General features: G+C 46.6%; 1 protein-coding gene across 1 annotated transcript; it reads left to right on the forward strand.

Moving 5' to 3' along the window:
* The first annotated feature begins 3588 nt into the window (after positions 1–3588).
* METTL1 (methyltransferase 1, tRNA methylguanosine) lies at positions 3589–16337 on the forward strand. Its single transcript, XM_044443300.1, has 6 exons — positions 3589–3720; positions 6203–6369; positions 10333–10517; positions 12612–12725; positions 14670–14771; positions 15856–16337. Exons 1-6 carry the CDS (start codon positions 3629–3631, stop codon positions 15988–15990), a joined length of 795 nt encoding a protein of 264 aa, XP_044299235.1. The 5' UTR covers positions 3589–3628; the 3' UTR covers positions 15991–16337.
* The last annotated feature ends 994 nt before the right edge of the window (positions 16338–17331 follow it).

A 17331-nucleotide genomic window follows, 5' to 3' on the forward strand; every position in this document is an offset into this window, starting at 1 on the left:
TACAGATCTAAAGGGAACCAGACTAGAGAAAGCTGAAATAAACTGAGATTAGATATTTATTTATTTAAAGCTTTTCTAATCCATCTACTACAGACATCTCGGGATGGCATACAAAAAATGAGTAGAATAAAACAGACACCACAGCATCCAACAATTAATATACTAAAACCCCAGTTAAAATCAATTAAACATTAAAATAGTGGGAAAATTGGTACCAGGTGAACCTCTTGGGGGGCATATTCCATAGTCAGTGCGCCACCACAGAGAAGGCCCTCCTCTGGGTACTCACCCTCCTAATTTCTTTCAAGGAGGACTCCTGGAGCAAGACCTCCACCTCAGATCTCTAGGGGTGGGAGGGCAGATAGGGAAGAAGGTGCTCCTTCAGGTATCCTGGACCCAAGCTGTTTAGGTCATAGCCAGCACCTTAAATTGGGCCTGGACTTCAATTGGTAGCCAGTGTAACTGGTAGAGGACCAGCATTATATGTGAAAACCAGTTGGTCCCTGTTAACATCCTGGCAGCTCTCTTCTGAACCAATTGAAGTATCTGGACCGTCTTCAAAGGCAGCCCCACGTAGAGCGTGCTACAGTAATTCAACTGGGAAGTTACCAGAATGGGTCCATGACCTCTCCCAGCAGTTTCATGTAGATGTTGAAAAGCATGGGGGACAAAATGGAACCCTGCGGTACCCCATAGCAAAGCTGCCATGGCACAGAGCCATAATCCCCCAGCACCACCTACTGGAAATGGCCAGACAGGAATGGAACCACTGCCATGCAGGGCCTCCAACTCAACCTGGCCAACCTATCCAGAAGGATACCTTGGTCAATGGTATCGAAAGCCACCGAGAGGTCCAGGAGAACTCCCTTGATATTCATTCTTGGCAATGATTTTTCTGCAGAGAATTTCATTTAAGAGCTGGTGGGGTGGGGGAATCACATATTTATTTCTAATAATAAGCGTAACCACAAGCATTTCTTCTTCAACATTTCTGAATAATGTAGAAGGAAAGGATGTGGTGTCACATTGGGTATGGCAGGTATGAGAGAAGACACAGACACTGCTCAAGTTGTGAAACTATTCTTAGGAATACTTTGGTGCTTTACAATATTTTTTTTCCTTCGCAGAAAGCTTGTGTGACGCACAAAACATGATGAATGCTGCCTGGGCAAGATGAACAGGCTCAAAGAAGTGGTGGCGATGGATGGTTAAAAAAACAAAAAAACAGCCAGTCAGAACCAGCAGACTGAGAAAATGAAAGACGATTCACCTGCCGGGGATGGTGCAATTCTATGCATATTTAGCCATACACACGGAGGCCTACAAGTCCCACCATGCCCCAACAAGCATGGCTGGCTAGAGCATGCTGGGAGTTTTTTGTGTCTAAGCATGCATAGGTTTGAAACAATAAATGTGTTTCACACACAACTTTCTTATTAATATTAATGCTGATAAAGGTTCTGAAAATGTCAGAAAGCCAGGCACTTTGCGGGGACTGCTGGAGCATGAGTTGCAAAAGTCATCTGTTAGACTGGTAAAAGCGTAAATGGGGAAAAGGGCCATGGCAAGCCAGCAGCAGCTCACAATTCTGGTGGCAAGTGGGAGACAACTTGGTCCTCAGTATCCATGGGAGGACCAAGGAGAGGGCCAATAACCCAAAGGGAGCCCAACTGCACAACAATCAGCCTGCTGTGGCTTATTGCCAGGGCGGGTTAGTGTGATGCGTGATTATACGTAGCATCTTGGAAGAAAAGGGCTTTGGGAGCAAAGTTTCTACCACATGAAAAGACAGTGGTCATAGCAGGCCATATAGTCTTCTATTTGCAATGTACAAGGTCCTTGATGTGATATGGAAGATTCCACTGGATTACTCGGTAAGGATGCAATGGTATTAGATCAGGAAGATTTCTTTGCTTCCCTCAGCAAAACAGAACAGACTTTCATGATCAGATTTGTCTCTTGCATTCCTTCTCCAGCACATAACTTGAAGTACTTGTTGCTTTATTTTTCCAAGCTCCCTGGAAAATCAGGAAGCCCACCTGGCTCCATCAGCAGGGCCAGGACACTCCAGAAGAATTGTGTCAATCAGCTGGTTGTCCCTACATTTTTCTGTTGTAGGGACAACCAGGACCTTAACATAATTCCTTTTCTATAAGAATGAGTGTGTGTGTGGGGTGTTTTCCAGCATAGATGAAATTCAAAGTGATTACTTTGACAGCTGGACTTAACACTGGGCTATGTTGATTCCTTTCCCGCTCATCTTGAAAACTTTCTGGAGATTCCTGGCCGTGATGGAACAAGTCAGCTCTGAAATTCTTGACAATGTAGTAAACTGTTTCTTAAATTAGAAACAGCTGACATCTAGCCAATTATTGCATGAATCATTCTATCAGTTTCATATCAGAAATTCCCCTGTACTGCTGATATTCCAGTAAATGAGACTATGAGCATCCTACAGCAACCAAAAGAAAAAGCACAAGATGGTTTTGAGAAGGCGTCTTCACACATTTTTCCCTTTTGTTTATCTGTTCTGTTGCCTCTTCCCATCCCCTTCTCACATTCCTGTTTCTCTTATCCCATCTGCTGTGGTGAGGTCATTGAAGAGAGGAGGCTCAGCTCTCACCCATGGCAGTCTCTCAGATAGATTTTTCATATTCTGAGGAGGCAGTGGAAGGGCAGAGGGGAAGACCTGGTGGCTTCAAGGTTGCCCGGGGGAGTCTCAGACAGGGCATGGAACCAGACCTCTTGGGGAACAAGGGGGACCCTTCCCAACTGGCAGGAGGCAGCGTGCCAGGGAGGTCCTTGGCCAGGTCAGGAGAAGTCAGGAAGCAAGCAGGCCGACACGACGCGCCCACCATTTCCACTGTCTGGCTCGAAAGCTGCAGGGTCCACCCCGAGGAGTGAGCTTTCCTGAAAGGGAGGGAAGGAGGGGAAGGTCCCGCTTGGGTGCAACTCTGCACGTGAGCAGGTGCTTCTCCCACATCTCGGGGAGAAGGCTATTTCGACTGATACTGTTCTGGGGCCTGTTAAGCCTTAATAAAAGGCCATGCTTCCTACAGTCTCATCTCCTGATTCTGCTGGGGAAAGAGGGACGGGCGACCAGCTCTGATAGCCCCCACTGAAGTAGTACGTATTATTCTGTCCAAGGTGGCCCTGAAGTGCCCGCTGTTTTCTTGATCTTCGTTGCAAGCCACCTTGTTGCTGTTCCTGGGAGCCTTCAAAAAGTTTCCTGTCACACCCTCGCCAATGTCCTGCTTGATCTACGGAAAATGGAGATGAGCTGGAGAGTTGACACAACAATACACTTGCAACTAAATCGTGCAGATAATACAATACAGTCCCAGCAATTTCACTATGCAATAGAAAAGAGCTACATCTTCGCTCATGTGGCAGAAGATGCTCATCAACACCATGCGGCGCATTTTCCAACCGCAGCTGCTGCATTCAACAAAGGAGCGTTGCAAGACCTTGAAGACAAAAGTGGCACTGGCCCTTTAAGCTGGTCGCCTGACCAATTGACGTCGTCTCGTGCCTTCGCTCGTGAATGACGTATTTCCTCCGCGACTCCTATTTACTGCAGGCTCCACGTGGTTTGGGTTCTGATTGTGAGGTCCTTAACTCTCCGACCATGGAGGGGGTGGGCTTGGCGACGGCGCCGCAGAAACGCTTCTACCGGCAGCGTGCGCACTCCAATCCACTGGCAGATCATACCCTGTGCTAGTGAGTGTGAATGCGACTTGAACCCTTGGCCCTTCAGTTCCTGACCTTTACTCCGCTGCTAACCCTGTCGATTTTCTCGAGGGATCAGGTCTAGTTGAATTAAGTGGGGTTTACTTCTGAGGAAACCAGCGTACGGTCGGGCTTCACGCAACCCTGAACCCGTTCCTCAAAGAATACGGTTATAAAGCTTCTTTGTACTGAGTTAAACAAGCCGGCTTTGCCTGGAGTGTCTCTCCGAGGGCCCAAGCAGAGGCCTTTACTAAACATGCCACTTGAGGCCCTCTAATTCGGGGTGGGTGATCTCCCCCCCCGAGCGAAGCATGTGGTTCGGGGCTGCAAGCCTGCCAGTGGGTGCGGTCAGAGTTGTCACAGCTTTTCTCCGTTTTTCCTGAAACACGTGCATCCTTTTTTTCTACTTACATTCTCTTTCAAAAATGCATAGATCTCCCACACATTTCTGCGATGCACACACCCTTGCTTTCCCATTTTGTCCTTTCTCTGCAGCCAGGACTGTGGTTAACAGCTGTGTGGGAACACTAGTTTTGACATCCCAGGGCCAGATGACTAAATCGGGTGTCCTGGGATGTGGTTGAAAATAATGCACAGAATTGGAACCTTCAACTCCCACTCTTCCTGAATGTTGCTTGATTTTTCCCCACTGCCTAGCTGATAGCACATGTGCTGTAGATTTCCCATATGTCCGTTAACAGGTTGCTGCTAAGGAACATGAGATTTTTCCATCCAAAGCACATGCTTTGCTGCTATGACCTGCTCCTTCAACACGCATGTTCATTATCCTGCACTCTTCATTAGCAGGAGAGTGGCTTCCCACAGGCTTCCCACAGCACTGCTCATAGTGAACTGTGAGAGAATAGCAGTGCAATCCTATGCATGTTTACTTAAAAGTAAGACCCACTGAGTTTAACTACAATAGTCTGACCCTATCTTGATAATGCATTGTATTGATGCCTTTGGGACTTGCTTCCAGAGTATGCCCTAGGCCGAGGTCCTCTAACTTTTTCGATAGGGGACCAGTTGAAAGGCCGTGGCTACATGCGCAGGTCGGTGGGGTGGGGGTGCCTGGGAGCACGGGCTGGTGAGGTGCCGTCGGGCACGTGCGAGGCAGCATCAGGCATGCGCAGTAGTGGCTTGTTCGCTCGGAGACCATCTCCGATCCAGTGAGCCACCACCTCCCCGCCCGCACAGCAAGCATGCGTGTGGGCGGCAAACGGCGGCGTGGCCCGGATGGATGGCCATGGCGGGCCGGATCCGTCCCGCGGGCCGTAGTTTGAGGACCCATGCCCTAGGCTGTGATCTTGTGTGTTTGCTTGGAAGTGAGTTCCAGTGTACAGAATGGGGATTATTTCTGCGAAAATGTGTGTACAGTTGGGAAGTGGGGGGCTGCATTGCACCCTGGTTACATATTTATTGTACAGCTTCCTTTAGAAATAAGCCACACTGAGTTTAGCAGGATTTATTCCAAACTGAAGTTTGCACTGTATTCACTGTGATAACAATAAGTGTGCTGCTACCTTTGGAAGTGGTTCAGAAATGTGAACTGGTCCAAAAACGGGCAGCAAGATTAGTAAATAGCAACTAGATGCTACAGTCACATTATTCCAGAATGCTGCAATCTCCACTGGCTTCCAATCCGTTTCTAGGCCCAATTCTCATCCTGTTAATATTGAAAGCTGAGGTCCAGATTACCTGAAAAATGGCCTATTTCCATATATACCTGCCTGGACCCTTAGGTCATTCTTCGAGGTCCTTTCCTGGGTACCCCTGTCAAATGAGCTGAGGTAGCTGGCTACCAGGATGAGAACCTTTTAAGTGGTAACTCTCCATTAGTGGGATTCCTTTCCCACACCAGCTGAGAGGCTCACCTGGCACCTCCATTGTGGTATTTTCAATGCCAAGTAATAACCTCCTCCTCCTGGGTATATTTATACCTGCTGTTGGCTGTACTTCCTTTTTAGTGTTTTGGTGCACTTTGGTTTTTAAGCTGTTTTCCATTTCTCATATGCTTATATTTGTGCCTTTTTTTGGTTAAGAGCATTGACCTTTAGGCTGTAAGGAAATATACTTTTTAAAAGGTACATTCCTAAACGCTATGAATGGAAGAGGACATCTCTAATGAGAGTAATTTCCGTTAATCGCACTGGAATTTGGCTGCACATAATTGTGGTTAGTGTTAGGCTATAGTCCCCTACTTATCTTGTTTCGGTTGCCTTTTGACCAGATGGTCATATTAGCTGACTCTTGAAAGTCTGGAGATGTGATTTACTGAAATTCTGTGTCATATAGCAGCTCTAAGTGTTTGCCTATGTAGACTGAATGATAGTTTGCAACAGTGGAAATTAATTGTTTCACAAACATAATTCCTCAAGTCAAAATCATGTTGCTTACTAGGAAACACTATGCTCCATATAATTTATTTTCAGCAGCTTTGCTACAGGAAGCTCTCTTGTTTCTTTTCTGTTAGTCCTTCCAAGCCTGAAGAAATGGACTGGTCTGAGCTGTACCCGGAATTGGTTGCCCCTTTAAACCAAGACAATCTCCATGATGACCCCAAAGATACAGAGGAGAAGGCCAAGCCTACATGTCAAGTAGAATTTGCTGATATTGGCTGTGGTTATGGGGGATTGCTGGGTAATTTTTTTTCCAGTCATAGTTAAACTCTATTTTAAGGGTTATCAAACTTGGTTCCAAGGCTGCAGACTTGTAAAGTAGCACTGAAGATACATAATTTTTGAAGGTTTCCTTTCTTTTACATTTTAGAATGAGCTTACTGGACAGTTTTCTGTGGTAAATCAGACAGTTGGGGACTGTTTATTTCTGTCACCTGATATTTGTGTTCCTCCAAGTTTAAAAAGGAAAACTAAACCTGCAGATCCTAACCACCAAAGTGAAGAAAATTCAGAGGATCTGGGGCCATTTTTGGCCCCCAAATCCTTTCCCTCCAGGTGGCACGCTACAAGACCCCCACCACCATTGGCTGATTTGTCTCCAAAAATCATATGGGATGTGAATGATTTAGGATTCGTCAGTGGCTTGCCACAGATTTTTCGGCAACATACTGGCTATTGTTTTTGCTGCTACTATCACAAATTGTAACACTGGTCTACAGGGAGAAAGCCTCGGAAATGAAAGTAGCTAAATTTTAACAGAATTGGGACACTAATAAAGGAAAATTCAGTCCTGAGTATTAATTGGCTGCAGTTTCCAAGATACAGCTTCAGGTCAAAATTGCATTAAAAAATTCAGACTTATGAGGGGGATGTGTGATTATCCATAACTTTTCTGCAAAATGTGATATAGCAATGAGAATGGTGCCATACCAATCATTATAAATTTATCTTTTTATTGATACCAATAACATAACTTTCCATTCATTTATTGGTTTTTTTGTAACATTTTCATGCTTTTTGCATGAGAAACTGACAAGCTCATCGTCTTTATCATCATCTGAGTCTAGAGAGTAGGATTCTAGTGGATCTGGAATTGACAAGTCCTCACCATGGGGTACGGGACGCAGTGGAGATGGAACGTTTGGATATTCCATGGTCCACTTCTTTCTTGAGATCCCTTTTGCAACTGGGAGAACCATGCAAAAATATCAGTCGCTACTATGATTGGTGGGTTCCCTCCACACCTTTGGGACTGCGAAAGGCATGGACCTTTTCTTCTTGTTTAGCCAATGATGCAGATAAGTTGCACATGTAAAGCAACAATAACAAGGGACCCAACTTTTGTCTTGATCCCCTATTTTGCCTCCAAAATATAGGTGGCATGCCTTTTTTACCACTGCCATCTTGGCTTCTCTGGCTTCTGAGGCATCTTGGCTTCTGAGGGAACATATCATGCAACTGTTCCTTGGAAATATGAAGCAATGACACTTCCACAAGCCACCAGATGTAACTGTATGATGCATAGATCTGAGCAAGACAAATGTACCTTGCAATAAAAGAACAATCAATTACAGTTAGGTAATAATCTTTACTCTCAAAGTGAAGATAAATTTACACACTTCCATATGGTACCATTTTCATTGTTCTACCATACTTTGATGAGAAGTTACGAGGCATCATGATCATCAGACACCTCCCTCCCTTGTAGGCAAATATACTTGCTTGTGTATAAATCTTTATTGTAAAATATCTTGAAAACTTTACCCAGCCAGCACCGTTATCACCTGCTTTCTAATTCATCTAATCACAATATGTAAGAATTAACGCATTTTATCTCGGAGGTCAATAATTGCCCAAAATTTGTAGACCAGTGTAATGTGGGATACCTGGAGGTGCTAAAAGTAACATGCAGTCTGAGAGAACTTGTTGCCAACCCCTGCTAGATGCACTTAACTGAGATTTCACTCCATCAGATTTGGTGAAACACTGATTTTAATACACCTTGTTACAATTTCTGAGTAAACATTCATAAGATGGCACTCTAAAATGATATTGCAGATTGCGGCATTCTTGGTAAGACCAGATTGTACAAGCGGGACTTACACGCAAAATGCAAAGTAGTTCAAGCTGAAGCTTTTCAGATGTACGTTATAAGAGAAGTACTACTTCGCCTGGTTGGTCTCTACTACATCCTTCAATTAGATTTTAACCTATTTAACTTTCATGATTCTTAGCAAAGAGCCCCTGGAAATTGTTGATCTATAAGTACTCTCAGTCCAGCCTACCTTACGGGGTTCTTGCTGTGGCGATAAGACTGAAAGCAGAAGAAGGAGAATGATGTAAGCTGCTCTGGGTTCTTAAAATAAGTGAGATATAAATCTAATAAATAAATAAATAATACCACATGCTTTAAAGCAATTTGAGTTGCTGTTGAATTTTTTGAAAGATTGCAAATTTTTAGCTGCCTTGTAGCTGGTGGTAGGAAAGATGTGATTTTTAAAAAATCTAATAACATCAAAACCAGCAACAACAATTTAAACCCATAAAGGGACTAGTGGTTCCTAGCGAATCATTCCTAGCATTCCTATGAAACAAGCACTTCCACATTTCTAACAAGCATTGACTCACTGGCTTGATTAGAAGGCAGTGGTTGGATTCCCACGAAGGTGATTTCTGCACAGTGATTACAACTAGTACATGACAAATCTTATTAAAATAGCAATGGTGTTCTGTCATGCAACATCCTTCACTGATAGCAACATGATACATGGTCAGGCCTTGCGGGAGTCATGTGGATCCACTGTTACGGAACAGGGATGACACAGGATGTGAGTTGGTAGGCAGTAAAACTGAAACCAGTGAAAATCTTCTGAGGATCAAGTTGTTCACTTTGAAAGTGAAGGTTTGCACAACCCTTGCACCCGCAACTGAATCGGAAGTGAGCCCCTCTGAATCCAGCAAGAGTTATAGCCTCATCCTATGTATACAGGTCATGAGTTCCGTGTGTGCGGGGCCTCTGTGCGTCCTCCCGCCGTGCACTGGATGATAAGAGCTCCACGCAGGGGCTACTGATCACCAAGCAGGCCCTGGGAAGGATGCGTCCAAAGGAAGGCACCGAGGATTTTGGGTGCGCTTGCACGGGGTTGAGCCACGGGGGCACCAGGGCCACATAGAGGGAGCTCCTAGCACAGCTGTCCTCTGCCCTTCCAGATGTGTTAGGCTGTAACTCCTATCATCCTCGCCCAACTGGGATCCTTGCCAAGAATGCTGAACTCCAGCAAGGCACTTGCTATGCTCTAAAGCAAAAGCCAGTGCCTGCTGTCACGTCCATGCCGGTGAACGGTGAACCATTAAGAGATGCCCAAGTGTTTGTGCTTCATAAATTTAAAGTATGTTGGGAATAGAACTTCTGTGAATATGCTAGAGATTAATGTTTTTATTGATGTGTCATTGTTATAGTAAGTTGAGTCAAGCTCAGTGGAGAAGAAATTAAAGAATTGTAATTTAGAAGGAATGTTCAATGAATTTCAAATGAACAAATGAATTTCAAAATATGTGATCGAAGTAGAAAGGATAATAGCCACTGACTTACTGCAAATTTTTAAATATTTGATATTCTGTGTAATACTTGTTTAAGATTCCTTGCTATTTCTTTGTTATTCTTTATTCCCCCCCCACCACTTTTATTTCTCCTCTCTCGTCTGTCTTTTTTCAACTGTTACTGTTATCAAAAACAAAATTCAAACTTTAATACAAGAGAATGCAAGCTTGCAGGGAACTGGGTGGAGCCTAAAAGAGTGCCCCTTGGCCTGGCTCATGCATGTGCGTGGGAGCAGAGCCGCATGAGGCCTTAAGGCGGGGGTCCTCAAACTTTTTCACCTGGGGCCAGTTGAAAGATGCTGGGGCTGGAAAGGTGGTGCTGGCAGGGTGCGCGGGCCGGCATGGGAGCGGGGTGCGTGGGCATGCGCGGAGAGGGGAGGCGAGGCAAGGTGGGGGCGGAGATTTTCTCCAAGTGAGTCCAAAACGCGGCACATTGAAAACCTCTGAGGCGGGCCGGATCCGGCCCCCGGGCCATAGTTTGAGTACCCATACCTTAAGGGGACCACTTGGTGCGTGACGTCAGGTCCTCCTCTAGCTCCTCTCACACATAAGCACTCTTCATGCCAGCCTCACTGCTGCTGCTGCTGCTGGTTTTCTTTTGCAGTTGCGTTATCCCCCTTGTTCCCCGACACTTTAATGCTGGGCCTGGAGATCCGAGTGAAAGTCTCCGATTATGTGCAGGACAGAATCCGGTCACTCAGAACGTCTCATCCTGGGCAGTTCCAGAACATTGCCTGCATTCGCAGCAATGCTATGAAACACCTGCCCAACTTTTTCCACAAGGGACAGGTGAGTTTCCAAAGTACATTGCAGGAGGCTGTGTGGGTGGCAAAGCATTCTTGCAACCCCATTCTGAGACCTGGAATAGGTTCACTTATCGTTTTAAAGAAGTCTGTTTCGCTCCCAACCTTTACCTTTGAGATTCTGACCTTTGCTTGCAAGAGGGAAAGCTGGTGCTTCTTCATTGATCTTTAGCAGTGACTCTCAAGAGAGTTCCTTCAAAACTAACATCGCTTATAAAGCTGCCTTGTACTTTCAGGCTGTTGAAGCCTATTACTAGGTCTGTTCTAACAGGCTTAGGATCACCAGGCACCTTCCACCGCTTGCTGTCTAGAATTCTTTTAAAGCAGCCTTCCCTAACTTGTTGCTCTTCTGATGTGTTAGGCTCAAACTCCCATCGGGGTAGTCCATCACATCTGGAAGGCAACTAGCTAAGGAAGTCTGGTTTAACCTAGGGCTGTATTCAGGGTTAGAGCAGCTCTCTTTAGATGAATGCGACTTAAGTTAGTCAGTGATGGGTTTGAAACACGGTGCTGGAGGAGAGCGTTGAAATACCCTGGATTGACAGAGAGACAAGCAAGTGGGTTCTGGATCCAACCGAGCCAGAAATTTCCCTTGGTGCCATAATGATGGAACTGAAGCTTTCAGACTTCATGAGAAGGCCAGATTCATTGGAGGAGATGACCATGTGGAGGAAAGTAGAAAGGAAGAAGGGACGAAAGGGAAAAGGCAGACCGACTCTGAGATAGATTGACTCCATAAAGGATGCACAGCCTGAAGTTTCCAAGAGGACGTTTGAAGTGCACTTATTCAAAGGGTTGCCAGAGAGACAGTGGCACATAGCAACCACACGAAGTAGGACTACGCATGGGATACGTCCACTAGAATTTCAGGGACAATCTGTTTATCAACACTGTTTGTATCCTGCCTGTTGCCCTGAATGGGAACCCAAGATGGACAGCAGTTAAAGCCATCTTAACAGTATTAAGTCAGCAATGTTTAAGACAATTGTTAAAACCCCACCTAAATAAGGATGATGATATAACAATAGCCTTTAATCATCAGGGCTAGCAAAACCACACATCCAAGGACTGTTACGTCTTTTAACCAAATGCCTTCTTAAAGAGCAGTGTTTTTACATATTACCTAAAATCCAGCCACGCCTGGGACCCGAAGAATGTGCTGGCAGAGCATTCTGTAAAATGGGAGCAGTGACTGGAAAAGCTCTGGAGTGGCGTCCCCAGTGTAACACCTGCAGTCACCCCAGTGGTGCTCCCAAAGGGGAGCACTGGCACTGTCAGCCCAATGGGTACCTGAGTTTTTAAAAAGCAACACCTGCATTTTAATAGATGTGCATGGATTTCTGTTGAACGCATACTATTTTCTGATAATTATACATGACATTCAAAAAACAGACTGAATATTTATGTAAATATCGATTTGAACTTGGTGTCTGTATGCCACCTATTTTCATATCAAAAGTGTAAGTGGCTCAGTCCACCATTTTGGAGGAGATGAGTATCCTTTGAGGGTTTTTTTTTTTTTTTTTTAGCATTGGTCTTTTAGCTGTCAAAAGTGTTCAGAGAATCCCTTTCCCCCTTCTGTTTCTTAATTTCCTTGAAGCAGGTAAATAATTTAAAAAGACACGTACATCACTGCATGTTAATGAATGTTCTAGTACAAGATTTATCAGTGTAATAACCTCCTTCCAAGAAGGAACAACCTTACCAAAACATACATTTCCAAGAAACATTTTTTGTATTGCATCACCAGGGCTTAGCTGAATTAGACAATCCTTATTTAAAAAAACTTTATGTTCAAAAGTGAGAGGTACACATCAAAGCAGTGACCCCCCTGATTAGACATTGGATATCCACTGATCACATCCCCAAATGTACCCCAGATCCAGAAAGACTGGAGACCCTGCATTAGACCTTGTTGCTGCACAGTTTGTACACTGCCACTGAGATGTGGCTTCATCTCTTAGGGGGACCGGTCAGGAAGATGCCAAATGTTGTATTAACTTTAGTGACTTAACCACTGGGGTTGTGTATTTAATTGCAGGTGGTTGGCACTAATTCCTTCCTTCCCTTCTTAATACAGCTGTGCAAAATGTTCTTCCTCTTCCCTGACCCTCATTTCAAGAAGACAAAACACAAGTGGCGGATTATCAGCAGCACCTTGCTGGCAGAATATGCCTATGTTCTGCGAGAGCAGGTAAGCATGTGAATTTGTACTAGGTTGGTGGGGTTTTCTGATTCCTACTTGTCTAACAAGCAGAATGAGTTAAAAATCAAACTCCCACCTAAATCAGAACAAAGTGGGTGGGGAAATAGTAGATTTTTCAGTGAAAGGACTTGTGAACTTGGCTGCCGTATGGATGACGACAGATTCTTGGGCTGAGCCTAAGTGCAGATACCACCTTCTTCGATCGCAGCCTATATTTCCCTGTCTATCCTCCGCAGTAGCAGACAAGAAATAGGCCAGATGACCCCATTGCCTCAGTTAGGTGGCTTCTTGTGATGGAGCCACAGACTGAGCGTGTGTCGTGGAAACCCACAGCTCCCCAGACACTGCTGCAGCCTGCAAGGCTCCCATGGCAGCTGGGTTGATGTGGAATTGGTCCCCTGAAGGTGTCGAGTAGGAAAACTGCTGGCCTGGTGCAAGAGGCTGGGCTGCAGGGATAGTGCATGCCCAGGAGGAGAGGTCATCCGCAGTCCCGGATCCACCACACATGTCCGGAGAGGCTCCGTTAGTCTAGACAATCTCCTCCCTCCTTCACATTCCACAAGGATGCACACATGGATTGTGCATCGGCAGTGAGTCCGGCTCTGCCAGTCGCTCCAGTTCCAGTCCTCGTTCTCGGGGGTGGCTTTTAACCCATGCTGTAGGGAGCCAACCACTTCGTCTTCCAACTGCAGGAATTAATTAATTTCTTATCAGAAGCCAGGTGTGCGTCAGCACATCCTAGAGCCTGGGGAAATGAAGCTCTTTGTATTATTTGGGAATTCCAAATCCTCACACAAGGGAAGGGCACTTAATTGCTCCTGGAGGGGCTGGGATTACCTTTTCCTTATATCTCGCAGAAGCCTCGTGCTGGCACAGCTTCTTGCAAGCAAAGTGTTGCGCATCTGTGATTTCTAGCTGCTTCCTCCGGGCACTCTGGCTGACTCTGCTTTCACCTGCTAGGTGGGAAAGAGAACGCACCCGTGTGCATCTGTCGTCAGTTTTTGGGTTGTAACCCTCCGACCTAATCTTCATGACAAATAAGCATGTGGACTCACGGTGTGAATCACCCCCAGATCTTCCAAGATTTCCCCAAGGCGTTCTCCAGGTGGAAGTGGATGGGGCAGGGCTCTCCCAGCACGCTGGCATGTTTCCTGTGGATGATGGTGGTGGTGGTGACGGCAGCCCCATTCCTGAGTGATCATGGAAGCTGCCGTTTCCGAGCCCCGGGCTGCAGGGATCTCGGCCTCAAATAGTATGGAATGAGTCACTTTGGGAGTGGACTCTGCAGTCCACCTTTCCACTGACTTGGAAGGTTTCTATTAGAGCAGGATGGGCAACTCACAGCCCACCAGCTAATTTCAAAAGTCTTTTGGATTCTGTCCATCTAATTTCTATACCACCCCATAGCCAAAGTTCTCTGGGTGGTTTACAATTGAATGTGAACAATTCAGATATCCAGCAATTGGTCCCTTCCCTGGTAACCCGCAGGGTGGAAAAGCGGGTGTGGGGAGAGAAGGGAAGCTGGGCAGAAAGAAAAACAGGGAAATTTGCCCACTTGGGGCTCTGAGGCCACCTACCTCTGGCATGTGGCCCCCGACAGGTTGCCCATTCTGGTATGTCACCCTTGACAGAAAAGAGTTGCCCATCACTGTCGATCATCCCTCTCTACAAGAAACGGTTCTTTGCTCTTAGGGTAGGACCACATCTGCATCATTTTGGGCATCGTTCTTTTAGAAGCATTTGGGTAAACTGGAACAAGTTTCAGCAGAGGGTAGTGAAGAAGATCGGGCACTAGAAACTGAATTCTGCAAGGAAAGATGGAAGGAACTGTGTTCACCTAGCCTTGAGTAGAGTAGACTGGAGGGGGATACGGCAGCACTTGTCCTTGTCTTTGTCTTTCGTTCCCATTGTCTTTCTCTTTCACTCCTCCAGGGCCTGGTTTACACCATCACCGATGTGGAAGAAATGCACAAGTGGATGGTCAAGCATTTCCAAGAGCATCCCCTTTTTGAGCAAGTGCCACGAACAGAGCTGGTGAGAAGTAATGGTTCTGGCAGTCCTAGACGTGGCTCTCGAAGCCATCAATATGCAAACATTTCCTATATTCGCAGTTGGTCCTTAAGTTGCATCCACTGCCCAGGAAACTCTGTCTGAACAAGCTGCACCATTGATAAAAGGCACTCTTCTCTACAGTGCCCAAAGAGATCACGTGTTAAATATATACAGACGGAAAAGAAATGAAGTGCAAGGTTGGCACTTGATACATCATATGCTAACATGCTTAAAACACATTCACTCCCAGAATATTAGTGGAATATCTTTATTAGGCCAATCACAGTGCAGACGCTCCAAAAAATGTGTGTCCTTTTGAAGTTTTCAGAGGAGATGTTATAAAAAACAGGTTTGGGGTGTTTGGACAGAGGTGGTGGAAATGGGAAGAGCCTCTCCCTGACCATATTGATGGAGAAGTCACATTGGCAAAATCAGAGCCTGCCACTGTGCCAGCAGGACCCACTGCTAGTTCCTTGGGTGTCAGAAAATGAATCAGGACCTAGCAGAAATATTAGTTTGCAGAACAGGGCTCTGCTCTAGAACCCCAGTCCAGAAATGAGTATTTCCAGGGTTCCTTTCTGCACAGGGTTCTTTGGGATACATCTGGCATGAGATGGATGGGACATAGAAGATCCACAGTACCTGGAAGCAAGTCCCACTGGGTTCAGTGGGACTTACTCCCAGGTAAGTGTGCACAGGATTGCTGTCTCAGAGGTACCTATGGAACAGGCTTGCAGGTTCACCTGCCCATATCTATGAAGTCGTGGCAAAACGGGGGGAAAAGACCTTTGTAAAGAAAGCTGCTCCATTGGGTGATCTGAAAGTCCCTGGTGGCTGGACCACCTGCCGGTCCCCACACTGGGGCCGTCTGTTGCCCTGCTGATGCAGGGATAGGCAAGCTGAGGGGCTTGGGATGTTGGGCCGGAACTCCCAGCCACACATCTGGGGACACGTTGCCCACTCTTGCTGCTGCCTCTCTAGAGGACTTCTGGGCCAGCAAAAGCCATTTGAGATGTCATATGACTGCATACCGAGTGGTGATTTCCCACATTTTTTCCTCCAACAGGCCAGCGATCCTGTGTTTGAACTTCTGGGAACCTCCACTGAGGAAGGGAAAAAGGTCCAGAGGAATGGAGGCAAGACCTTCCCTGCAGTCTTCCGTCGCATCGCAGCCCAGAAACAGAGAGTGACAGGAACATGACTGGAGTATTCCCTGAGCCGTCGTCAGGTTCACATTGTCCGTGTGTCGGGAGAGGAGGGAGGACACAGCTGGCAGCAGTTGTGGATCGGGCCGAGTGCCACAGTCACGCTTGAATTCTCTTCCTGTGAACACAGCAAGACGCACCCAACTGTTGCCAAAAAGCTCGCTCACTCTTACCTTGTCCTAGAAGGACCAGAGTGCCTTGTGTTGGCCTCAGTGATGGAAATATGAGAGGTCAGACTGTGCAGCGGGACCAGCAACTATAGGAGGAGGAGTCTCCTAGTCCATAGCACTGTTTGTCATCTTATCTTTGAACGAATAATAAACAGGAAGATTTGGCTGAGCAACTTTCGGCTTGTCCTTAGATGCAGAGTGCCAGCGAGAACGTATCTTGGTGGCTTAGCATAACTGAGGGCGCATCGCTGCACCAAGGCGTGCTCCTGATTAGCCCTGCTGCTCCTGCTGCTCCAACCCTTCCACCCCGTGCCTTACTCTTCTGGCTGAATCACACTCCTGGGGTCTTCACCTGTTCCCCCTCCCCACCGATCAGTGATGATGCTGAACCCTGGATCTCGGTGGGGTGTCCTTCCAGAGCGAGAGTGGATACTGTGCTGTTGCAGCGTGCCCAAAATCCAAGGTGCAGCTGCTGGAGATGGGTTGAGACTTCAGAAAATGTTGGCCACAATCTTCTCGGGTAACCTGGCTTGTTGGGCTGGGGTGGGGAACCTCTTTTGCTCTCAGGGCCAAATCCAAGTTTGGAGAAGTGCGAGCGGGTTGTGGGGAGCATAACAGTGGTGGGGCAGGCCGAAGCAGTGGGGCCGGAAATGCCAGACAGGGTGGCACCTTGTAGCAGAAAGCCAGTTCCTTTTAGAAGGAGGGGAACGCCCGCAAAGAAGCCAGGGGTTCCAGGGGGCCAGACTGTGTCCCCTGGAGGGCTGCATTTGCCCCCCCACCCCCAGGCCAGAGGTTCCCCACTCCCATCTGTCTCATTTGTAGCCCAGATTTTTGGAGATCCTGCCCCCTTGACAGATTCCTTCTGCACTGTCAGCCTGGACCCTTTCCTGCAACCACTGGGTGTTCTTCTCCCTGGCACAGGCTCCTGCCTTTACCGAAGCATGCAGCAAGTGCTCTGTTTCACGGGGATCGGTGCCCTGGGCTGGGCTGCGGGCTCATGCCCTCTGAGATGTGACTGCAAGTGCCTGGAATCACTCTAGGTACGATCATCCCTTTCGTTTATAAGGACCAAGTTGTAAAGGTACTTCATATGTGCCCAAAGTCATAGTTTTGCTGCATAGTATGCAGTGGTACCTTGGCTCACGGCCTTAATCTGTTCCACAACTC

Source organism: Varanus komodoensis, unplaced genomic scaffold, assembly GCF_004798865.1.
Source record: "Varanus komodoensis strain SLA01 unplaced genomic scaffold, ASM479886v1 scaffold41, whole genome shotgun sequence".
Classification (NCBI taxonomy): Eukaryota; Metazoa; Chordata; class Lepidosauria; order Squamata; family Varanidae; genus Varanus; species Varanus komodoensis.